The sequence below is a fragment of the Littorina saxatilis genome, linkage group LG11 (genome assembly GCF_037325665.1).
Source record: "Littorina saxatilis isolate snail1 linkage group LG11, US_GU_Lsax_2.0, whole genome shotgun sequence".
In the NCBI taxonomy this organism is placed as follows: Eukaryota; Metazoa; Mollusca; class Gastropoda; order Littorinimorpha; family Littorinidae; genus Littorina; species Littorina saxatilis.
Window position 1 is genome coordinate 39,392,804 of NC_090255.1, and position 26,657 is coordinate 39,419,460.

At 45.4% G+C, this 26,657-nt stretch overlaps 1 protein-coding gene across 1 annotated transcript in view; it reads right to left on the minus strand.

Annotated features, from left to right (window-relative positions):
• Positions 1-2,369: 2,369 nt before the first annotated feature.
• The window catches only part of LOC138980434 (uncharacterized), a 43,018-nt gene continuing 18,730 nt past the window's right edge, over positions 2,370-26,657 (minus strand). Inside the window, exons 14-20 of the mRNA XM_070353313.1 lie at positions 25,153-25,341; positions 20,673-21,005; positions 17,384-17,494; positions 14,226-14,525; positions 9,520-9,747; positions 7,563-7,679; positions 2,370-4,071 (exon numbers count right to left, since the gene is read on the minus strand). Coding sequence (XP_070209414.1) covers positions 3,655-4,071; positions 7,563-7,679; positions 9,520-9,747; positions 14,226-14,525; positions 17,384-17,494; positions 20,673-21,005; positions 25,153-25,341 — 1,695 coding nt within the window. The 3' untranslated portion in view covers positions 2,370-3,654. The remainder of the gene's footprint in view (positions 4,072-7,562; positions 7,680-9,519; positions 9,748-14,225; positions 14,526-17,383; positions 17,495-20,672; positions 21,006-25,152; positions 25,342-26,657) is intronic.

Genomic DNA, 26,657 nt, shown 5'->3' on the forward strand with positions numbered 1-26,657 from the left:
AGGGAACCGAAGGTGCAAAGAAAGAAGGGAAGGGAACCGAAGGTGCAAAGAAAGAAGGGAAGGGAACCGAAGGTACAAAGAGAGAAGGGAAGGGAACCGAAGGTACAAAGAAAGTACAAAGAAAGAAGGGAAGGGAACCGAAGGTACAAAGAAAGTACAAAGAAAGAAGGGAAGGGAACCGAAGGTACAAAGAAAGAAGAGAAGGGAACTGAAGGTACAAAGAGAGAAGGGAAGGGAACCGAAGGTACAAAGAAAGAAGGGAAGGGAACCGAAGGTACAAAGAAAGAAGGGAAGGGAACCGAAGGTACAAAGAAAGAAGGGAAGGGAACCGAAGGTACAAAGAAAGAAGGGAAGGGAACCGAAGGTACAAAGAAAGAAGGGACGGGAACCGATGGTACAAAGAAAGAAGGGAAGGGAACCGAATGTACAAAGAAAGAAGAGAAGGGAACCGAAGGTACAAAGAAAGAAGAGAAGGGAACCGAAGGTACAAAGAAAGAAGGGAAGGGAACCGAAGGTACAAAGAAAGAAGGGAAGGGAACCGAAGGTACAAAGAAAGAAGGGAAGGGAACCGAAGGTACAAAGAAAGAAGGGAAGAGAACCGAAGGTACAAAGAAAGAAGGGAAGGGAACCGAAGGTACAAAGAAAGAAGGGAAGAGAACCGAAGGTACAAAGAAAGAAGGGAAGGGAACCGAAGGTGCAAAGAAAGAAGGGAAGGGAACCGAAGGTACAAAGAAAGAAAGGAAGAGAACCGAAGGTGCAAAGAGAGAACATTTTGCCAACTGGACGGAAGAAGGCACCGCTTCCCACATCACCCCAACCAAAACAAAAAAATATAAAGAAATAAAAAGTTCAGCGGTTAGCTTGATGATGGTGATGACGGGGTTGAATGATTAACTTGTTGTTTATTTTGAATTTGCTCTCATTTGTTTAATGACATTGTATTTCTATTTATTGCTTTGTGCTCAGAACTGTCAAGTATAATGTTTTTTCACCACAACTATCAGGTTAGTGCAACAGTGTTACATACTTTACAAATGTAGTCATCATGTAAATTACACATACACACACATATGCAAACACACACACACACACACACACACACACACTCAAACACACACACACACACACATGCAAACACACACACACATGCAAACACTCACACACACACACATACAAACAACACACACACACACATGCAAACACACACACACATGCAAACACACACACACATGCAAACAAACACACACACACACACATGCACTCACATTTGCAAACAGAAATACACAAAGAATCAGTTTAATGTGTACTGCAAACATTTTTCAAGAAAAACAAATCCCAATACATTTAACATTCTCATCAAGAGTCATTCACCTTTAGAGTGAAAGAACACACACTTTCACACCTGGGGTGATTATTGAACAGTAAATTCAGGGCATGACTTACTAATACAGTGTTAACAGCTTTCAAGAACATATAATTTTAAATCTCCACGCTCTTGAAGATTTTGCATAAACACTCAATTCATAATATATGTCATCAACTCATATATATATGTACTTTCAATGTGGAACACATACAGATTGAATGTGATGACAGGAAACTGGTATCCTTCCCAAATAGACAGGGAAATAAGGTGACACATAGTGCAAAAACTGTTCAAATCAAACTATGAAACACCTGAATCCAATAACTAAAGCACTATCACCCCCCCCCCCCCCCCCCCCCCCCCCCCCCCCCCCCCCCCCCCCCCCCCCCCCCACACACACACAAGTTAGACCGCACACTTCTTTCTTCTTCTTCTGCGTTCGTGGGCTGAACCTCCCACGTACACTCGTGTTTTTTGCACAAGTGGAATTTTACGTGTATGACCGTTTTTTACCCCGCCATTTAGGCAGCCATACGCCATTTTCGGAGGAAGCATGCTGGGTATTTTCGTGTTTCTATAACCCACCGAACTCTGACATGGATTACAGGATCTTTTTCGTGCGCACTTGGTCTTGTGCTTGCGTGTACACACGGGGGTGTTCGGACACCGAGGAGAGTCTGCACACAAAGTTGACTCTGAGAAATAAATCTCTCGTCGAACGTGGGGACGAACTCACGCTGACAGCGGCCAACTGGATACAAATCCAGCGCTACCGACTGAGCTACATCCCTGCCCTTCAGACCGCACACTTTTTTTAATTGTTTCCTTGAGGTAATTATCTTACCCCCCCTTAGACTCCTTTTTAAGACCTGTTTTTCTGGGATTTTTGAGGTCATAAAATGGGTAGAAATCCAAAATCAAATAGATTGCCAACACTCCAAAATTCAGCATAAAAAACCCAAGAAAGGTATGTTGTTGGAACGCTTATTTTTGACCAAAAAAAAAAAAAGAAAAAAAAAAGAAACGTTTACTGATCTTCGACACAGCTTGATTGTCTCGCTTGTGTCTTCCGAGCGAGCTTCTGGACAATTTGTCAGAAAAGTTTATCTTCTTTATTATAATTCTTCGTCTGTCTGTCCACCTAAAAGACCGCTGGGCCGAATATCAGTGACCGTAACGTTTTGTTTTGTAATGATTAAACGTTTGAACAACATACGGGCAGAAAACACTTTCAAGCATCAGAAATGAAAATGTGTTAAATAAAGAAGCAAATACTTCACTATCTGTAACATATATGAACAGATGGGGCGGGGATATAGCTCAGTTGGTAGCGCGCTGGATTTGTATTCAGTTGGCCGCTGTCAGCGTGAGTTCAAACCCACGTTCGGCGGAAATTTATTTCTCAGAGTCAACTTTGTGTGCAGACGCTCTTCGGTGTCCGAACACCCCCCGTGTATACTACATTGGGGTGTGCACGTTAAAGATCCCACGATTGACAAAAGGGTCTCTCCTGGCAAAATTGCTTAGGCACAGTTAATAATTGTCTACCTATACCCGTGTGACAGGGAATAATAGGCCGTGAAAGGTAAATATGCGCCGAAATGGCTGCAATCTACTGGCCGTATAAAATTTCATCTCACGCGGCATCATTGCAGAGCGCCTAGAACTGTACCCACGGAATATGCGCGATATAAGCCTCATATTGACTGATATTGAGATAACACTGCTCAGTTGCACACTGCTAAAGACTGTCTTCGTTATAATGGGGTCCCACTGTACATGTGAATCTGACAACTCGAGTCATGAACACAACGCCAAGACAAAACATCAAGGCAAATCCAAAGGAAGCCAAGGAGTCAACGTTCGGACACACCGACTTCACCGCTTGGCACAGAATGTCTTCCATATATGTCGCCCGAGTTTTTATTTTCTACCAACCTAAACAAATTAGTAGTCAATGTTTAGGATACTTTGACTTATCCGCTGCCATTTTTTGTCCAAAGGAATAGTATTGTGCATATAAACGTTCAGTTACAATTCATTTCATTCATTTTAACATAATCAAAAACCAATTCCCATGATTACCAATTGGCAAACTCTCTCTTCCTCTTTCTCACACAAACACGTGTGCACACACACACACACACACACACACACACACACACACACACAGACACACACACAGACACACACACACAGACACAACCTCACACACACACACACAGACACACACACAGACACACACACACGCACACACACACACAGACACCCACACACACACACACACACTACATGTACTTGACCTCTTGCTGGCTGTCATCATCACAAACAACAACAGCTGACTCAGTGTCCGTTTCCATGACTTCCACAGTTTCCATGGCGCTGGTCGCAATGATCCCAGTCTCCATGGCACCGCTCACCACCAGGCTGCCGTCGATACTGCTGGTAACCAAGGTGACTGTGCCATCCTCAGAGGTCTCCACAAGGTCGTTGTCAATGACGACGGACTCCATGTCACCGCTCTCTATTATGGTGCCTGGCGGGAGGTGCAGGGTTTCCACGCCCTCTGCCGTCTCCGTGGCAACCTCCACCGGCACCTCCATGCCAAGCTCGTTGGTTTCCATGTCGATCTCCTGGATGGAGATGTGGTGGCCGTCCACGTGGGTGACCTCTTGCATGTTGCCCATCTCGTCCTGGTTCACCACCTGTAGGCACAGCACGAAGCAAGGTCTTCACCACACACACATTCGTTAACATCTATTGTGTTATCAGTGTACCAATAGTTCACCACCTGTAGGCACAGCACGGAGCAAGGTCTTCATCACACACACATTCGTTAACATCTATTGTGTTATCAGCATTAGGGCCCCAGCTATAGGGACAACCAGACCTGGGAACCCCTGTTTTGCACTGAGTATTTTCAAACAAACTTAAGTGTATTTTCAGAAAAAAGAGCGTACTCCACACAGCATTTGAATTACATACATGATTCAAACCATCCTGAACTCAGGTCCCTGACAGGATGCCTTGGTTTTCCTTGTCTGGCGAGAAAATCGATTTTTTTTATTTTTTTTTTTACATATTTAGATCTTTTCGTAATGTGTTATGGATGTAAGCAGATTCGCGATCGTCGATAATGATTTTTCATGGTGTTGTGTAATTTTTAAATTACAAAGGAATTGATATGTAAGACAGTTTCAAGCGAGCTATTTTTCGCGGCTGTATTTACTGTGCAAACATCTCTAAATATGGCAAAAGTGTCACGTGATAATCAACCGTTTGGTTTCGGCGCTCGCTGGAGCAGACGATTTTTTGACCATATATTACGGTCTCCTTCCGGCAGCAGTCCCAAAATTTCGACTTATTTTGACCTTAGAACGATGTCTTTATCATAACTGTGAAGAACAGAACGGAGATCACTGTCGAAGTCGGCCAATCTGCAATCATTTTCGTCTCGCGAACACTGCTCGCGAACAACATATGGGAGATAACTCTGTATTCTTGTTTTGATAGATTCGCGTAGGATTTTAGCTTCGGATCAGAGGAACTAAAGCGATAGCGTGGAGTGATGATGATCAGAATGGATTCAAACATGCTTCACACGCGTCTGTCGCAGCGTTGATCAAGTTCACCAATACATTTTGTTTGTTTGTTTGTTTGTTTGTTTGCTTAACGCCCAGCCGACCACGAAGGGCCATATCAGGGCGGTACTGCTTTGACATATAATGTGCGCCACACACAAGACAGAAGTCGCAGCACAGGCTTGACATGTCTCACCCAGTCACATTATTCTGACACCGGACTAACCCCATAATGCCAGACGCCAGGCGGAGCAGCCACTAGATTGCCAATTTTAAAGTCTTAGGTATGACCTGGACGGGGTTCGAACCTACGACCTCCCGATCACGGGGCGGACGCCTTACCACTAGGCCAACCGTGCCGGTACCAATACATTTAAAACAAATGCTTCATTCAATGTTTACTGACAAAAACATGTGTCAAAATAATAATAATAATTCTCTTTATTTATATAGCGCCTTATCCGAAGTTCAAAGCGCTTTTATGCCGTGTGAGATGGAATTTTTTACACAATATATCACGCATTCACATCGACCAGCAAACCTCAAGCCTGTTAGGCGAATGTTCACCTTTCGCGGCCTTTATTCCAAGTCACACGGGAATTTGATGGACATTTTTATCTATGCCTATACAATTTTGCCAGGAAAGACCCTTTTGTCAATCGTGGGATCTTTAACGTGCACACCCCAATATAGTGTACACGAAGGAACCTCGGTTTTTCGTCTCATCCGAAAGACTAGCACTTGAACCCACCATCTAGGTTAGGAAAGGGGGGAGAAAATAGCGGCCCGACCCAGGGTCGAACTCGCAACCTCTCGCTTCCGAGCGCAAGTGCGTTACCACTCGGCCACCCAGTCCAAATACCAAATCAGCTTCGGGATGCGCTTGTGAAAACAAGTAGTCCAGTAATTTTTCTCATCGTATTGTTATTCACTTACCGTACTGACTGTATTTTAGACAATCATGCATACAAAATACGGCAAAATCATATGGGTTCCCGGATCTGAATGGGGCCTGATATTTTGACAAGATAACTTCAATGCTGAAGAGTTGAAGACAAGTTGCATTGATTATGAGTAACAAAATGTTGAGCCCTATAATTGCTAAGCTGAAAACGCAACAGCATTGATGTTGCTATTCTTAAGTGAAATTAATATGTAGTGAAAGCATGTTTTTGTCAGCAAAAGCTCACCCCTTAGTCTATGATGGCCGTTGCAGCCAACTCTATAGTGCGCGCACCACTCGTGCATGTACCGACGGAAATGTATGGTAATAATCAGGCATGGACAGAAGAAGAGAGAGACAGAGAGATGAAAGAGATAAAGAAACGGCAAACGCAAGAAGAAGAAGAATCAGGCATGGGAATGGCTGAATACAAAGTCAGCTGAAAACAGGACAGGGACCCCAAAACAGGGGGGTTCGGGGGTACTCCCCCGGAAAAAATGTTTTTAAAGATCAAAATCTACGCAATCTGTGGGGTATTTGGGACAAAGTTTAGCATTTAATTTCACATAAATATGCAGGTGTTTTAGCTGCAACTTTAAGTTTTAAAAATTCTGAACAAAGGATTGTGCATACTTTATGACTTTCTTGCAATCATTCACTGACTGCTCTGACTCTCAATCATATTTGTCAAACCCACGAGGAAACATGTGATAGGATCCAGCTCATCTTTAACTTTCTCTTATTCCAGGTATTGAATCAAAGGGAATGAATAATACAATGATAAAAAAACTAAAAAAAACCTTTTCGTTAGTAGATGCTCGCTGAGGGCAATGAAACCACGATTGCTGTACACAATTTCTCTGTCACAAAGGGTGCATCTTGCTTGACCGGGCGTGTCGACTTTTCGTATGTGTTCACCGATCCGCTCTTGCTTGTCACCAACTTTAACCTCTTTGGAAACCCAATCCCATTTCCACTGGTTAACCACACCTTTTTCGTCATAATCCTGGCCGCGTCGTACAATATTCGATACCGAAGATATGAAGTTTTCTTTCAAATCGAACACAAGAGAAGCGTCTTTGTCTCGGACAAGTAAACCACATGCAGCGGATGTTGCGCGAACGTCTGTTTCATATCACGTGGGACAGCCAAGACTACAAAAGCTGAAGTCAACTGTCAGTTCCGGATAGTGGCTTGTGCCATTTGAAGACACCTGACCGTTTGAGAATAAAACCCTCATATACGATTTTTGAGGGATTTTTGTTTTTCCCGCTGAATTTTTTTTCCCCGCTGAAACTCCTCACGAAAACCGCTGAATATAGCGGATCCGCGGACCATTCCCATGCCTGAATAATTACAGTGTTGCAAATTGTATTCGTCTTGACCTGTCACACATGATCAGGTGTGTGTGTACTTCATCCACGGGCATGTAACGGTAACCGCGTGTCAGTTGTGATTGTAAATATATTCTGTATTGCTACACTTGTATAGCAAAAGGGCCCCTGAATCCCCCAACGTGTCAATACAGATTCCTGTGCACACACATGTGCATACACACTCACAAACTCACTCACACACACACACACACACATATATACACACTCAAAAACTCACTCACACACACCCCCAAACTCAAAGACAAAAAGATGCATACAACCACACACACACACACCTGCAGAATGATGACGGTCTGCTGACCATCCGGCCCCTCCACTGTCTGCTGTATCATGCCAGAAGCGTCCGTCTCAAAGACAGCACCCGACATGTCCTGTAGAGCCTGAACTGCCTCCTGCACACACACACACACACAAGGTGAATGTGTGACCAAAGTTTTAATCAAATTGTTTAAGTTAAAAAGAGAGGTCACCACATTGCGGCCTCAACTTTTGCAAAAAGCCAGATACAACACCCACCCACACACATTCAGCATCACCCTTGTCTCTGTCAATCTGAATTTTGTTGGTCAAAACTTGACAAATGTTCAAAAAAACTAAAACAAACAATAATGACACCAATTTCAACATCAACACCACTACCACCACCACCACAACATCAACCAGGCTAACTGCTCCCCCTACCTGCGGCAAGACGTCGTGCATCTGTTGGCTGGTCATGGTGGCGTAGGACAACAACACCAACACCAACAACCACCAGGCTTACTGCTCCCCCTACCTGAGGCAAGACGTCGTGCATCTGTTGGCTGGTCATGGTGGCGTAGGACAACAACACCAACACCAACAACCACCAGGCTTACTGCTCCCCCCTACCTGCGGCAAGACGTCGTGCATCTGTTGGCTGGTCATGGTGGCGTAGGACAACAACACCAACACCAACAACCACCAGGCTTACTGCTCCCCCTACCTGCGGCAAGACATCGTGCATCTGTTGGCTGGTCATGGTGGCGTAGGACAACAACACCAACACCAACAACCACCAGGCTTACTGCTCCCCCCTACCTGCGGCAAGACGTCGTGCATCTGTTGGCTGGTCATGGTGGCGTAGGACAACAACACCAACACCAACAACCACCAGGCTTACTGCTCCCCCCTACCTGCGGCAAGACGTGCATCTGTTGGCTGGTCATGGTGGCGTAGGACAACAACACCAACACCAACAACCACCAGGCTTACTGCTCCCCCCTACCTGCGGCAAGGCATCGTGCATCTGTTGGCTGGTCATGGTGGCGTAGGACATCAACACCAACACCAACAACCACCAGGCTAACTGCTCCCCCTACCTGCGGCAAGACATCGTGCATCTGTTGGCTGGTCATGGTGGCGTAGGACATCAACACCAACACCAACAACCACCAGGCTAACTGCTCCCCCCTACCTGCGGCAAGACGTCGTGCATCTGTTGGCTGGTCATGGTGGCGTAGGACAACAACACCAACACCAACAACCACCAGGCTTACTGCTCCCCCCTACCTGCGGCAAGACGTCGTGCATCTGTTGGCTGGTCATGGTGGCGTAGGACAACAACAACAACAACAACCACCAGGCTAACTGCTCCCCCTACCTGAGGCAAGACGTCGTGCATCTGTTGGCTGGTCATGGTGGCGTAGGACAACAACAACAACCACCAGGCTAACTGCTCCCCTACCTGAGGCAAGACGTCGTGCATCTGTTGGCTGGTCATGGTGGCGTAGGACATCAACAACAACAACAACCACCAGGCTAACTGCTCCCCCTACCTGAGGCAAGACGTCGTGCATCTGTTGGCTGGTCATGGTGGCGTAGGACAACAACAACAACAACAACCACCAGGCTAACTGCTCCCCCTACCTGCGGCAAGACGTCGTGCATCTGTTGGCTGGTCATGGTGGCGTAGGACAACAACAACAACCACCAGGCTAACTGCTCCCCTACCTGCGGCAAGACGTCATGCATCTGTTGGCTGGTCATGGTGGCGTAGGACAACAACAACAACCACCACCAGGCTAACTGCTCCCCCTACCTGAGGCAAGACGTCGTGCATCTGTTGGCTGGTCATGGTGGCGTAGGACAACAACAACCACCAGGCTAACTGCTCCCCCTACCTGCGGCAAGACGTCGTGCATCTGTTGGCTGGTCATGGTGGCGTAGGACATCAACAACAACCACCACCACCAGGCTTACTGCTCCCCCTACCTGAGGCAAGACGTCGTGCATCTGTTGGCTGGTCATGGTGGCGTAGGACATCACCTCCTCCCCCACCTCCATGTGTCCCACCTCCTGCTCGCTGGTTGCCGGGGCCGACGTGATGATGTACTCCTGCTCCTGCCCGTCCGCCATCACGCGGATAATCCTCGGCTTCATCTCGCCCTCTCGACTCGGGGCCGTCAACTGGATGGGCAGGCGCTGGAGATGTAGGGGGGTCTGGGTGAGAGAAAGGAATGGGGTTAAATGTTGTAACACACACACAGTGACACACACACAGTGACACACACACAGTGACACACACACAGTGACACACACACAGTGACACACACACAGTGACACACACACACATATGCAAGACCACATGACCAACTGGTTTCTGAGAGGAGAGGGAAAGAGGCAGAGAGATGGGCAGGCGCTGGGTGTGTATGGAGGTCTGGGCGAGAGAAAGGCAGAGAGATGGGCAGGCGCTGGGTGTGTATGGAGGTCTGGGCGAGAGAAAGGCAGAGAGATGGGCAGGCGCTGGGTGTGTATGGAGGTCTGGGCGAGAGAAAGGCAGAGAGATGGGCAGGCGCTGGGTGTGTATGGAGGTCTGGGCGAGAGAAAGGCAGAGAGATGGGCAGGCGCTGGGTGTGTATGGAGGTCTGGGCGAGAGAAAGGCAGAGAGATGGGCAGGCGCTGGGTGTGTATGGAGGTCTGGGCGAGAGAAAGGCAGAGAGATGGGCAGGCGCTGGGTGTGTATGGAGGTCTGGGTGAGAGAAAGGCAGAGAGATGGGCAGGCGCTGGGTGTGTATGGAGGTCTGGGCGAGAGAAAGGCAGAGAGATGGGCAGGCGCTGGGTGTGTATGGAGGTCTGGGTGAGAGAAAGGCAGAGAGATGGGCAGGCGCTGGGTGTGTATGGAGGTCTGGGTGAGAGAAAGGCAGAGAGATGGGCAGGCGCTGGGTGTGTATGGAGGTCTGGGTGAGAGAAAGGCAGAGAGATGGGCAGGCGCTGGGTGTGTATGGAGGTCTGGGCGAGAGAAAGGCAGAGAGATGGGCAGGCGCTGGGTGTGTATGGAGGTCTGGGCGAGAGAAAGGCAGAGAGATGGGCAGGCGCTGGGTGTGTATGGAGGTCTGGGCGAGAGAAAGGCAGAGAGATGGGCAGGCGCTGGGTTTGTATGGAGGTCTGGGCGAGAGAAAGGCAGAGAGATGGGCAGGCGCTGGGTGTGTATGGAGGTCTGGGCGAGAGAAAGGCAGAGAGATGGGCAGGCGCTGGGTTTGTATGGAGGTCTGGGCGAGAGAAAGGCAGAGAGATGGGCAGGCGCTGGGTTTGTATGGAGGTCTGGGCGAGAGAAAGGCAGAGAGATGGGCAGGCGCTGGGTTTGTATGGAGGTCTGGGCGAGAGAAAGGCAGAGAGATGGGCAGGCGCTGGGTGTGTATGGAGGTCTGGGCGAGAGAAAGGCAGAGAGATGGGCAGGCGCTGGGTTTGTATGGAGGTCTGGGCGAGAGAAAGGCAGAGAGATGGGCAGGCGCTGGGTTTGTATGGAGGTCTGGGCGAGAGAAAGGCAGAGAGATGGGCAGGCGCTGGGTTTGTATGGAGGTCTGGGCGAGAGAAAGGCAGAGAGATGGGCAGGCGCTGGGTGTGTATGGAGGTCTGGGTGAGAGAAAGGCAGAGAGATGGGCAGGCGCTGGGTGTGTATGGAGGTCTGGGTGAGAGAAAGGCAGAGAGATGGGCAGGCGCTGGGTGTGTATGGAGGTCTGGGTGAGAGAAAGGCAGAGAGATGGGCAGGCGCTGGGTGTGTATGGAGGTCTGGGCGAGAGAAAGGCAGAGAGATGGGCAGGCGCTGGGTTTGTATGGAGGTCTGGGCGAGAGAAAGGCAGAGAGATGGGCAGGCGCTGGGTTTGTATGGAGGTCTGGGCGAGAGAAAGGCAGAGAGATGGGCAGGCGCTGGGTTTGTATGGAGGTCTGGGCGAGAGAAAGGCAGAGAGATGGGCAGGCGCTGGGTGTGTATGGAGGAGGTCTGGGCGAGAGAAAGGCAGAGAGATGGGCAGGCGCTGGGTTTGTATGGAGGTCTGGGCGAGAGAAAGGCAGAGAGATGGGCAGGCGCTGGGTGTGTATGGAGGTCTGGGCGAGAGAAAGGCAGAGAGATGGGCAGGCGCTGGGTTTGTATGGAGGTCTGGGCGAGAGAAAGGCAGAGAGATGGGCAGGCGCTGGGTTTGTATGGAGGTCTGGGCGAGAGAAAGGCAGAGAGATGGGCAGGCGCTGGGTTTGTATGGAGGTCTGGGCGAGAGAAAGGCAGAGAGATGGGCAGGCGCTGGGTTTGTATGGAGGTCTGGGCGAGAGAAAGGCAGAGAGATGGGCAGGCGCTGGGTTTGTATGGAGGTCTGGGCGAGAGAAAGGAATGGGGGTTAAATGTTGTGTTTGGGGCTTCCAAGTAACACACACACAGTGACACAAACACAAACACACACATACACATACACATACAAACACACATACACACACAGTGACACAAACACAAACACACACATACACATACACATACAAACACACATACACACAGTGACACAAATTAACACAAACACACACATACAAACACACACACACACACACACACACACACAGTGACACAAACACAAACACACACATACAAACACACACACACACAGTGACACAAACACAAACATACAAACACACACACACACAGTGACACAAACATACAAACACACACACACACAGTGACACAAACACAAACACACACATACAAACACACATACACACAGTGACACAAATTAACACAAACACACACATACAAACACACACACACAGTGACACAAACACAAACACACACATACAAACACACACAGTGACACACACAGTGATGCACACACACACACACACACACACACACACACACACACACACACACACACACACACACACACACACACACACACACACACACACAGTGACATACGCACACAGTGACACACACACACACATACGCAAGACCACATTACCAACTGGGGCCATAATCAGGAAGCCTCCGATAGGGGTTTTGTCGGTTCCAGAAACAGAAAGCTTCCAATAACCCTCCCTACCCTGGAATTCATGAGCCACCGACAGGAGCTATCGAAGGCACTGTCATACAATAAAGTTAGAGGTGCCTATCCCTACCCATAAGCACTGTTATCAGTACGATAACTCTGACTTCAAAATGGCGGCCTTCATTCTGCAGTGTTGCCGGGAAATACGATTTTTTGGGACAGGATACATGCACAAATTCAGATTCCGCATGCACGATATTTTGCAGTTGACGGATGAGGTATATATATATCTGACAACATCCAGCTTGTGAACAGAATGGGTGCCTTGCCTCTTGTCTCGCAAGTGATACTCGCGTTGCGGTTTCACGCGTCCGATTCATTTCAAGATGTAAAATCTCCCTACCTTCAAAGCAGACGAAAAGCAGACATCTACATTTTCTATCAAGGGAGAAATCGTTCTTCATAAATTCTTGCAGGACCCAAACATACTTCTGAACGCTTTGTTTTCTTTTCATATTCAGTTGCTTCGCAAAAATAAAATGTCATTGCTTTTCTCAACTTGTCAAGTCAGTCAAAACGACAGCAGAACACAGAACTGGGAAATGACACTGATTGGAATCCAAAAAGATCTGGGATGATGACAGCTAAAATGATGTCCTGTGGTCACACCATTATCAGCAACTGCGTCTGGCACACGCGCATAGCGACCAGAAACGTGGGAATCCCCCCCGCTAGCTATCGGTGAGACTGTCCGATGCCTGTGAATACGGCAATACGACAAAAATGATCAGACCGAGAGCTATCAAACCCTGAGGCGCTTGTCGTACGACAAGTAGTCAGATAGTCTAGAATATGCTACCTGGTTTCTCCAATGCCTAAAAGAAGTCTGTCACAGACACACACACACACTCTCGGAGACGAGAGAGAGAGAGAAAGAGGTAGAGAGAGACAGAGAGAACAAAAAAGCAGACAGAAACACAGACAAAGAGGGAGGAAGACAGACTATGAGACACAAATGGGCTTTCAAGGTGGTCGTCTACATTTTTGCTTTTTTTCAATAATCTTAAGGTTAGATTTCGATAAAAAATTATGTCAAATGATGAATGAACCATGGGGAAAAAAGTTATAGAAAAAAAAAATGTAAAAAAAGATTTTATTTTTGGGTAGCGTGACTCACGCTTCCAATATTTTGTTTTCTGTTTGCTGAGAACATGTGCTTTGCCTAAAAATACTGACCAATCAAATTCATGTCACTATGCTTATAGCCACGCCCAAACAAGTGCAGCAACAGTTTGACACTGGAGCGCTGTCCACGCTTTTTTTTAAACGCACGAAATGCACGGGATTTGAGAGGAGTTTTGCGCTTGGCATTTTCCAAATAAGGATATCCTACTATGAGTACTACCCTGGAATACTACAATGAATTTTCAAACGGCTACACTGGCTTCGTCTTTCCTGATCGAAAGGGTGTGTATTGTTGATATTTGTAGATAATAGACTCCGCATTTTAATGGTCAAATGGCGATTTCGGTATAAAAATGTAGACAAAGACCTTTAACGTGTGTGGCTGAACTCAGACAGACAGACAGACAGACAGACAGACAGACAGACAGACAGACAGGAACACAGACTGACAGAAAGATAGGACAACAGACAGACAGAGACACTCACAGCTTTCTCCACAGGTTTCTGCAGCGTCTCCAGGAAGTCGGGCTGCTTGTCAAACATGTCAGCCATCTCGGGATGTTTGCGTCGGTAGTGACGCACGATGGTGTGCCTGTGGGCACAGCTCTCGTGACACACGTGACACGTGTAGATGACACCCGAGTGGAAGAGACGAATGTGTTGACGCATCTCGGAGGTGCGCACAAAACGCTTGTCGCAGTATGAACACTTCTGCTTCTCTGTCAGCGTGTGTTCCAAGCGGTGACGGTTCAACTGATCAGGGTATTTGAATGTCTTCGTGCACAACTGAAACAGAGAGATAATCATAGATACCACACAATGTTGAGCAATATTTTCAGTGTGTGTTTTAAGCAGTGGAGGTTCAACTGATCAGGGTATTTGAATGTCTTCGTGCACAACTGAAACATAGAGATAATCATAGATACCACACAATGTTGAGCAATATTTTCAGTGTGTGTTTTAAGCAGTGGAGGTTCAACTGGTCAGGGTATTTGAACATTGAAAGGGCATTTGAAAGGGCACAATATTATTGTAATGCAGAAATGATAATATATTTTGCAAAATACCACACATTAACATACCTGTCAAGTCTTACGTTTTTCGCGTAATTCTTACGGAATTTTGATGTTTTTCAAGTCTTACGGCGTAAGCCAAAGATCTTACGGTTTTTACAAAACAATTTGGTCAAATAAAAAAAAGATCGCAAAGGTTCGTCCGAGAACAAAGTAACAGCTAAAAAAAACCTTGCGGTAACTGATCCGGCGGAAGTACAAGGCAACGCGCATGTGCACACCGTCAGCACAATCTGACTGAGTACTCTGCGACCACGCTTGACCACACGCGACCTCAAATTAAAGCAGTTACATGTACTATTGTTGTTGTTCTCGGTATCTTCAAGGTATTTTCTCACGTTGTGCGAAGTTTTAAGCCATAGAAATGAAACTAAGGGATTTGTGATGCATTTTCGAAGAGCTAGCGATCGAAAGTGAAAGCAGCCGGATTCCTGTCACATCCGATCATGTCGGACTTGTCTTTAGAACACGCACGACCTCAAACTAAAGCATTTACATGTAATATGTTTGTTGTTCTAGTATCTACACAGTATTTTCTCCCATTGTACCAAGTGTGAAGCCATATAAATAAAAATAATGGCGTTATGATGCATTTTCGAAGAGGTAGAGAGCAAAAGTTGGCACCGGATGTCTGTCACAACCGATCATAATAGGACTTGCTTTTAGAACATGCGCGACCTCAAACTAAAGCATTTACATATCATACTTTTGTTGATCTGGTATTTGTCCTTGATTGTTGAGATACACATGAGTTTCTGGCTTGTAACCTGTGTGTTTTACATGTTCTGTTTGGCTAAAATGTTCTCTTTTGCACATTGTGGTGGGGGTTTCCATTCATGATTGCATCACTGTGCTCAATGAATGAATGTTGAAACACACTTGTCTTGTGCCTTTACTATCATGTGGTGTTTTTGTGAATCACTAAATGTGTGTCTGGTTGGAAGTGTACTGTCTTTGTACAATTTGGGTGATTCTCAGTACAATTTACATTTAAACATGCTTTGCATTTCAAAATTACATAAAACAGTGCAGTTCAGTGTTGAGAAAAGTATTTTTCTTATTATGTGTGAAATAAGGCTGATTTCTTGTGTGTGTGTGTATGTGTGTGTGTGTATGTGTGTGTGTGTGTGTGTGTGTGTGTGTGTGTGTGTGTGTGTGTGTGTGTGTGTGTGTGTTGCATGTATTTAGTTCTTGTGGTGATTAATCTAACGACTTCTGCAATTTTGCACGTTGTCTTATGCTTTTTGGTGCAAACTTATGGTTTTGTTAGCAAAATCTTATGGTGAGAGTCCACAAGAGCTTGACAGGTATGCATTAAGTTTGGTCAGGGTGTGTTCTGAGTGACAACGGTTCAACTGATCTGGGTATTTGAACGTATTAAGGCATATCTGTAATGCAGAGATGACGAACCATATTGCAAAATGTTGAACGAGTGTGGTCAAGGTGTGTTCTAAGTGACAACGGTTAAACTGGTCAGGGTACTTTAGGGTACATGCATCTGTAACAACTAACACACTGGAATGAGTGTGAACAAGGTGTGTTCTAAGTGACAACGGTTAAACTGGTCAGGGTACTTTAGGGTACATGCATCTGTAACAACTAACACACTGGAATGAGTGTGAACAAGTTGGAACAAATTCAATCCAAATATAAAATGTATTGTGCAGTCTAACTTCAGACTTTTGGACCAGTTTATTTTCATACAACTTCCACAATGCATGAACCGTCATCTGTCAGATCAACTTACATCACACCTGAACCGTCATCTGTCAGATCAACTTACATCACAGCTGAACCGTCATCTGTCAGATCAACTTACATCACACCTGAACCGTCATCTGTCAGATCAACTTCACACCTGAACCATCATCTGTCAAATCAACTTACATCACACCTGAACCGTCATCTGTCAGATCAACTTACATCACACCTGAACCGTCATCTGTCATATCAACTTACATCACACCTGAACCGTCATCTGTCAGATCAACTTACATCACACCTGAACCGTCATCTGTCAAATCAACTTGCATCACACCTGAACCGTCATCTGTCAGATCAACTTACATCACACCTGAACCGTCATCTGTCATATCAACTTACATCACAGCTGAACCGTCATCTGTCAAATCAACTTACATCACACCTGAACCGTCATCTGTCAAATCAACTTGCATCACACCTGAACCGTCATCTGTCAGATCAACTTACATCACACCTGAACCGTCATCTGTCAGATCAACTTACATCACACCTGAACCGTCATCTGTCAAATCAACTTACATCACACCTGAACCGTCATCTGTCAGATCAACTTACATCACACCTGAACCGTCATCTGTCAGATCAACTTACATCACACCTGAACCGTCATCTGTCAAATCAATTTACATCACACCTGAACCGTCATCTGTCAAATCAACTTACATCACACCTGAACCGTCATCCGTCAGATCAACTTACATCACACCTGAACCGTCATCTGTCAGATCAACTTACATCACACCTGAACCGTCATCTGTCAGATCAACTTACATCACACCTGAACCGTCATCTGTCAAATCAACTTACATCACACTTAAAGGACCTCTCCTTGGTGTGGGAGTACAGGTGAGTCCTCATGTTGCCCTTCTGTCGAAACGTCTTGCCGCACTTGGGGCAGGGGAACAGCTTCACCTGTTCCTGTAATATAAATAACAATGAAGATTGGAGATCGCTACTTCTCATGCCATCAAGGCGATGCACAACATGCACACAAACACATACTCACATATGCACACACTCACACACCAGTCTGGCAGTCAACACACACATGCACACACTCACACACCAGTCTGGCAGTCAACACACACATGCACAGACCTGATGGAACTGCTTGATGTGGATCATGAGGCCAGTCTTGGAGAAGAGAATTTTGCAGCTCATACACACTAACCCCCCCCTTAACACAAACACACACCCACCTGATGGAAATCAGGGTTCCTGCAGGGCAGAGCTGATACAATTCAATGAGTTTTCAAGGACATTTCCAGGACCAAATAAATGCTTTTCAAGGACATGATTTTCCTCAAATTAATGCAAAGCACCAAGCTTACCTTCAGTTTTTCAAGTCTGCAAACTATTAGTCATTCAGTAGTTGTTTCCCTTGCCAACTTCCGGGAAGGGAAGCAACTACGGGTGACTAGTAATAGTTAGTTCGTCTACTTTCGTTTTCAGTCGATCTTTTATTCTCCCAAAATGTGTGTACTGTGTTTGACGAAAAAAAAGGGGGTTGCATTTTTTTTAAATAAGACAAGCTGCTGACGAAATGTATAGGCAACAATTTGGAAAAATCAAGTACTTTTCAATGACTATTTAACAAAACTCTATTTTCAAGCACTTTTCAAGGCCTGGAAAAGGTTTTCCAATTTTCAAGGAGTTTTCCAGGGTTCAAGGACTCTGTACGAACCCTGTGGAACTGCTTGATATGTGCGATGAGGCCAGTCTTGGAGAAGAAAATCTTGCCGCACATACACAATAACACCCCCCCCCCCCCCCCCCACACACCCACAGACCTGATGAAACTGCTTCACGTGTGTGATTAGGCCGGTCTTGGAGAAGAGAATCTTGACACACATACACCCCCCCCCCACCCCCCCCCCCCCACAACATGAACACACACACACCTGATGGAATTGCTTGGTGTGTGCAATGAGGCCGGTCCCGGAGAAGAAAATCTTGCCGCACATACACAATAACACCCCCCCCCCCCACACCCACAGACCTGATGGAACTGCTTCACGTGTGTGATGAGGCCGGTCTTGGAGAAGAGAATCTTGACACACATACACACCCCCCCCCCCACACACACCCACAGACCTGATGAAACTGCTTCACGCGTGTGATGAGGCCGGTCTTGGAGAAGAGAATCTTGACACACATACACACCCCCCCCCCCCCCACACACACCCACAGACCTGATGAAACTGCTTCACGCGTGTGATGAGGCCGGTCTTGGAGAAGAGAATCTTGACACACATACACCCCCCCCCCCCCACAACACGAACACACACACACCTGGTGGAACTGCTTGATGTGTGCGATGAGGCCAGTCTTAGAGAAGAGAATCTTGTTACTCATACACACTAACACACCCCCACCACCCATAACAGGAACACACACCCAACACACACACCCAACACACACACACACCTGATGGAACTGCTTGAAGTGTGCGATCAGGGCGGTCTTGAAGAAGAGAATCTTGCGGCACATACACACTAACACCCCCTTTCCCCCTACCCCCCCAACCCAACACACACCCAACACACAGACCTGATGGAATTGCTTGGTGTGTGCAATGAGGCCAGTCCCGGAGAAGAAAATCTTGCCACACATACACACTAACACCCCCCCCCCCCCATAACACGAACACACACCCACACCTGATGGAACTACTTGATGTGAATGATCAGGCAAAAGAATCTTGCTACAGGTACATACTAACACACACCCCCCCCCCCCCCATAACACAAACACACACCCAACACACACACACCTGATGGAACTACAGTGGAGATCATTTAACACAAAAAAACGATAAGCCGGAAAAAAACATTACGCGAAACGTGTTGTCAGTCCCAATCATTCCCTTCATAAACCCTACTAAAAAAAACATCATAACGCGAAATAAAACGATGTGAGACTCACGCAAAAAACGTTGACATGAAGCCGATTCTCGGTCTCTTGCACCACCAAACAACTGGTTTTTTTAACTTGTAGCTTCCAAAGCGAGAAGTGTTCACGTGTTTGCACGGCCCATTGAAAGAAAGAATGAAATGGTCGACGTAAACTTAGACTTTATCACGAAGTCGGTACAGCTCTCTTGTGGTGTTTGCTTCTTGCGCGTGCATATTCTTCCCGATAATTCCATAATCTCTCACTTTGGAAATTGGAGCAGATGGCACACAAATGTCACGGTGTATCAAGATTCTGAAGCCACTTCCGAAAACACTCTACGGCTTACGCGCGTTTGTTCGGTTGGTCAGCACCGATCAACTCTGTTGAAGCGTTTATACTTAAAACGGGTATCTTCTATGCTTTAATCATTTCATCACTTCATTGGCCCGTCAAAACACGGAAAAAAGCGGCTTCCTTTGGAAATATTTGCTGTCAGAGAAATGAAGCGACCCGAAAGTCAGACTCCTGCAAAGTTAACAACAACAAGACGCGGGCTGTATTCTTACACAAAAGAGTACTTCCGTTCAAACCGAAAGCTGAAATCGAATCGCGTCAGCAGTTCAAACGAGTTTCGCAAACATCGCTGCAAGTAAACCGATTTCAAAATAGTTTGATCATTTTCATTATCGCGAAAAAACGTTAACTCGAAAAAAATATTGGTCCCTTTCATTTCGTGTAAAGCGATCTTGACTGTACTTGATGTGAATGATCAGGCAAAAGAATCTTGCTACACGTACACACTAACATCCCCCCCCCCCCCCCATAATACCAACACACACCCAACACACACACACACACACACACCTGATGGAACTACTGGATGTGAATGAACAGGCAAGAGAATCTTGTTACACGTACACACTAACCCAACAGTGTGTGTGCATTATAATTGTTGTGTATACTGAGAGTTCGTTCCTGTAAGAGCCTCTGGATTTTTGTATCATTTATGTTTTGTTTTTTGGTTTTGTTGTAAAGTGTTTATGATTGTGTTCTATTCCGTCAATGGCGTCATTCTGGTAATGATGTTGTTATTGCTTTTGCAAAAAGCTTTGTGTGTTCGAAAGCGCTATAGAAATCACCATTATTATTATTATTAACACAACCCAGCCCCCACACACACACACCTAACACTCACACACACCTGATGGAACTGCTTGATGTGTGCAATGAGGCCGGTCTTGGAGAAGAGAATCTTGCCGCAGTGTGAACACTGGTACTGGAACTGGCGGTCGTGCACGGTGGCGATGTGCAGCTTGAGGTAGCTGTCGTAGTGAAACTTCTTGCCGCACACCTGGCACTCTGCCTGCCGCTCCCCATGCACACGCATGTGTTTGTTGAGGTTGGAGCGGCTGCTGAACGTCTTCTTGCAGTGCGGGCAGGCCAGGTCGTCGCGGATGTACAGACGGTTCTTCTTGCGCACCACGCGTACCGAGGTCCCGTCTGGCAGCACGCACTTGTGGTCGTTGAGATAGTCCTGTAGAAAATTGTGCAATATTATTGAAAATAAATCATGGCAATACAATGCAACCCCCCTTTTAAGACCCCCCAATTTCAGACTCCCTCCCTTCGAAAGACCTTATTTTCTCAGACTTTCTGTTCAGAACTTCTGTACATTTGTGGTCGTTGAGCTAGTCCTGGTAGAAGTAGAGAAATGTGCAATGTTCTTAAAAATTAAAAAAACAAGAAAGGTACGTTATTGGAATGTTTGTTATTGACAAAACAATACGTTACAGTCACAAATATATCAACCCAACGGTCTTTTAAGTGCACAGACAAACAATAAATAACAAGAACTTAGCTTGATGGAGTTTTCGGCCGCTAGCTGCGAAGTCACAAGCGAACGAATGATTATATGGGAAATGAATGACGTGAAAAGGGAATGACGTCAGCATCAAAAGAATGTTTTTGAAAATAAATATAACAAGAAGGGCAAAGCCCATACGACTCACATGCTTTACACATTTTTCCTACCAAAATACATGTGACCTTGACCCAAGGTCAAGGTCATCCAAGGTCATGCAACACAAAGCTGTTAATTCAAGACATAGGAAGTACAATGGTGCTTATTGGCTCTTTCTACCATGAGATATGGTCACTTTTAGTGGTTCACTACCTTATTTTGGTCACATTTCATAAGGGTCAAAGTGACCTTGACCTTGATCATATGTGACCAAATGTGTCTCATGATGAAAGCATAACATGTGCCCCACATAATTTTTAAGTTTGAAACAGTTATCTTCCATAGTTCAGGGTCAAGGTCACTTCAAAATATGTATACAATCCAACTTTGAAGAGCTCCTGTGACCTTGACCTTGAAGCAAGGTAAACCAAACTGGTATCAAAAGATGGGGCTTACTTTGCCCTATATATCATATATAGGTGAGGTATTGAATCTCAAAAACTTCAGAGAAAATGGGAAAAATGTGAAAAATAGCTGTTTTTTAGGCAACATTTATGGCCCCTGCGACCTTGACCTTGAAGCAAGGTCAAGATGCTATGTATGTTTTTTGGGGCCTTGTCATCATGCACCATCTTGCCAAATTTGGTACTGATAGACTGAATAGTGTCCAAGAAATATCCAACGTTAAAGTTTTCCGGACGGCCGGACGGACGGACGGACGGACGACTCGGGTGAGTACATAGACTCACTTTTGCTTCGCATGTGAGTCAAAAATGAGTAATGTTATTGAAAATAAATCATGGCAATTCAGTGCGATCCTCCTTTTAAGACCCCCTAATTTCAGACTCCCTCCCTTCTTAAGACCTTATTATTTCAGCCTTTCTGTTCAGAACTTCTGTCAATTTACCCCCATTTTAAGACCCCCTCCTTTTTAAGACCTGATTTTCTCAGATTGTTGGAGGTCTTATAATGGGGGTTCCACTGTATTGGCTGACGGAGACTGTTTCAGACACTGACATTGGCTGAATATGTGAATGATTCAGGATGAGAAAATAAAGTCTTAATTGCCCCTAGTCATATAATTGTGTTGCTATTTGTTTGCTGACTCACGACTTCCTTGCTTTTGTTACATTTAGTCAAGTTATGACTAAATGTTTTAACATCGAGGGGGGAATCGAGACGAGGGTCGTGGTGTATGTGTGTGTGTGTGTGTGTGTGTGTGTGCGTGCGTGTAGAGCGATTCAGACCAAACTACTGGACCGATCTTTATGAAATTTGACATGAGAGTTCCTGGGTATGATATCCTCAGACGGTTTTTTCATTTTTTTGATAAATGTCTTTGATGACGTCATATCCGGCTTTTCGTGAAAGTTGAGGCGGCACTGTCACGCCCTCATTTTTCAACCAAATTGCTTGAAATTTTGGTCAAGTAATGTTCGACGAAGCCCGGACTTCGGTATTGCATTTCAGCGTGGTGGCTTAAAAATTAATTAATGACTTTGGTCATTAAAAATCTGAAAATTGTAAAAAAAACATTTTTTTATAAAACGATCCAAATTTACGTTCATCTTATTCTCCATCATTTGCTGATTCCAATAACATATAAATATGTTATATTTGGATTAACATTTGGTTGCGTGTTCGACCCTGGGTCGGGCCGCTATTTTCTCCCCCCTTTCCTAACCTAGATGGTGGGTTCAAGTGCTAGTCTTTCGGATGAGACGAAAAACCGAGGTCCCTTCGTGTACACTAAATTGGGGTGTGCACGTTAAAGATCCCACGATTGACAAAAGGGTCTTTCCTGGCAAAATTGTATAGGCATAGATAAAAATGTCCATCAAATACCCGTGTGACTTGGAATAAAGGCCGCGAAAGGTGAACATTCGCCTAACAGGCTTGAGGTTTGCTGGTCGATGTGAATGCGTGATATATTGTGTAAAAAATTCCATCTCACACGGCATAAAGCGCTTTGAACTTCGGATAAGGCGCTATATAAATATAGAGAATAATAAAAAAACAACAAGCTCTGAAAATTAAATATATAAAAATTATTATCAAAATTAAATTTTCCAAATCAATTTAAAAACACTTTCATCTTATTCCTTGTCAGTTCCTGATTCCAAAAACATATAGATATGATATGTTTGGATTAAAAACACGCTCAGAAAGTTAAAACGAAGAGAGGTACAGAAAAGCGTGCTATCCTTCCCAGCGCAACTACTACCCCGCTCTTCTTGTCAATTTCACTGCCTATGCCGTGAGCGGTGGACTGACGATGCTACGAGTATACGGTCTTGCTGCGTTGCATTGCGTTCAGTTTCATTCTGTGAGTTCGACAGCTACTTGACTAAATGTTGTATTTTCGCCTTACGCGACTTGTTTTTTGTTAACATCATAGTGTTGTTCCTTGATACAGAGGACAGTAGGTCAGTTGGACCTGGACTAAAAATATTCATAGGTCCAAATATATGTCCTATGACCTCCTACGTATCAACACTAGCGGACGGTCGACTGGTCAGGGGTCAGAACAATGTGTCAGATCAAAAATGTATGCGCCAGTGAACAAAGACTGAGGCCTGAGCACAATACTGGCAGCATCATCATAACCAAGGAGCAAGGGTGAAAGCCAGACCCTGAAAGTGCTGATACTTAACATGGCCACATAACACTCCAAGCTATTCAAAAACAAGCACAGCAAGAACAAGAACAAGCACAAGAACCACAAAGTCGCAGCTCAAAGGAAAGAAGAAACTCTGGATAGTGCGAGAGAGGAGGTAGGGGGTGGGGGTGAGGGGTAGGGGGGAAAAAGTCAGCAAAAAACGTTAGCCCAAACATGCCTATAATAATACAAGAAATACAGGGGAGAGAATCAAGAAAGTGAATTACAAGAAAAGTTAACAAACTTGAAAAAAAAACACAAACAAGAAGGGCAAAGCCCATACGACTCACATGCTTGACCTCAAATAACTAAACCTAGCAATGACATCATACACTAAGAACTGCTTTACACATTTTTTCTACCAAAATACATGTGACCTTGACCCAAGGTCAAGGTCATCCAAGGTCATGCAACACAAAGCTGTTAATTCAAGACATAGGAAGTACAATGGTGCTTATTGGCCCTTTCTACCATGAGATATGGTCACTTTTAGTGGTTCACTACCTTATTTTGGTCACATTTCATAAGGGTCAAAATGACCTTGACCTTGATCATATGTGACCAAATGTGTCTCATGATGAAAGCATAACATGTGCCCCACATAATTTTTAAGTTTGAAACAGTTATCTTCCATAGTTCAGGGTCAAGGTCACTTCAAAATATGTATACAATCCAACTTTGAAGAGCTCCTGTGACCTTGACCTTGAAGCAAGGTAAACCAAACTGGTATCAAAAGATGGGGCTTACTTTGCCCTATATATCATATATAGGTGAGGTATTGAATCTCAAAAACTTTAGAGAAAATGGGGAAAATGTGAAAAATAGCTGTTTTTTAGACAACATTTATGGCCCCTGCGACCTTGACCTTGAAGCAAGGTCAAGATGCTATGTATGTTTTTTGGGGCCTTGTCATCATACACCATCTTGCCAAATTTGGTACTGATAGACTGAATAGTATCTAAGAAATATCCAACGTTAAAGTTTTCCGGCCGGCCGGACGGACGACTCGGGTGAGTACATAGACTCACTTTTGCTTCGCATGTGAGTCAAAAAACTGCCAACCTTGCGTATGAACTTCTTGTGGCAGTACTCGCAGTCGAAGGACGGCTGTCCGTGAAGCTGTTTGTGTCTGGCCAGGTAGCGCTCGTTCTTGAATGTCTTCTCGCACATCTCACACTGCCACGCCCCCTCCTCCTCGCCCTCCCGCCCCACCATCACGTTGTCACACTTGTGGGTGTGCAGGGTTCCCACCTGGACAGGTACACCACAGGTAAGGTCAGACAGGTAGGTTCATTATTGTATCACACTGCAACACTCCCATCTTCTATTCCCAACTCAAAATGACATTGCCATATATATAACTGTGGCGTGCATGCTGCCTTCCTGGACAGCACCTGCAAAGATTAGCCCCCACAGAGTTCAACAAGTTCAAATCAAAAACTTCAGCATGTGTTCACCTGCCAGCTGTTCTGTAAGGGACTTGAACACGTGTTGTGCGAATTTATACCTGCTTCCCATATGCTGTCACAAATATTTCGCTAGTCAAAAGTTTCCCCACAATGTACTTTTGGTAATTTCACTTGGCCAGTTCCACAGCTTTATCGTGATTAACACTTTCTACCCCACCTATGTTGACCAAGTTTTTTTTTATCCGAGACCAGCTGTGCTGCAGCAGGTCACTCAGAATTGTAGTAACTGTGTAGAAACTGTGTATTAACACGATGGAATGCAGGCGTTAGATCGACGTTACAGGAAGCGACTGAAGTGACTGTGTGTACGGATATATCCGTATCAGGTCACATAGAGCCATATATGAGTGGGTACGGATATATCCGTACCTGGGAGACAATGAGTTAAAAGAAGTTCTAGCATTGTGCAACCACACTACATCAGGTGCTGTACCCCCCTCATTCAATTCATTCTCGGCACACAGTCAAAGCAAAGGCTAGCATTGTGATCTCCCCTTGACCAACGCGGTGACATAGTGGATAAAATGCCAGCCTCCTGTGCGGAAGGTCGAGTGTTAAAATCCCAGCAGCGCCTGGTGAGTTAAGGGCGGAGGTTTTTCAAGTCTCCAAGGGCAACTTATAGGCAGACCTTCTAAATGTGTACACGCAAGCGCAAGACCGAAGTATACACAGACAAGATCCTGTAATCCATGTCCGAGTTCAGTGGATTATAGAAAAACGAAAATACCAGGCATGCCTCTTTCAAAATTGGCGTAAGGCTGCCTAAATGGCGGGGAAAGAAGGGTCACGTAAAAAAAAAAAAATAGTGAAAAAACCAACAAGAGTGTACTTGGGAGTTTCAGCCCAGGAAGGCAGAAGAAGGAGAACAAGAAGAGCAAACGCTCGATCGAGTCACTTTCGCAGTTCTGAATATTATATGAGGCATCAGATGGACAGGAAGAAATTGCTATTCACAACACAATGAGTCACGTTCACATAAAATTTGAGCCCGGTCACTTTTATAGTTTCCGAGAAAAGCCCAACGTTAAGTTGTGTGTTGCCGAACAGAAAAGGCTAGTTATCTCCCTTGTTTTTCTGATAACGTTTGTAAAAGGCTAC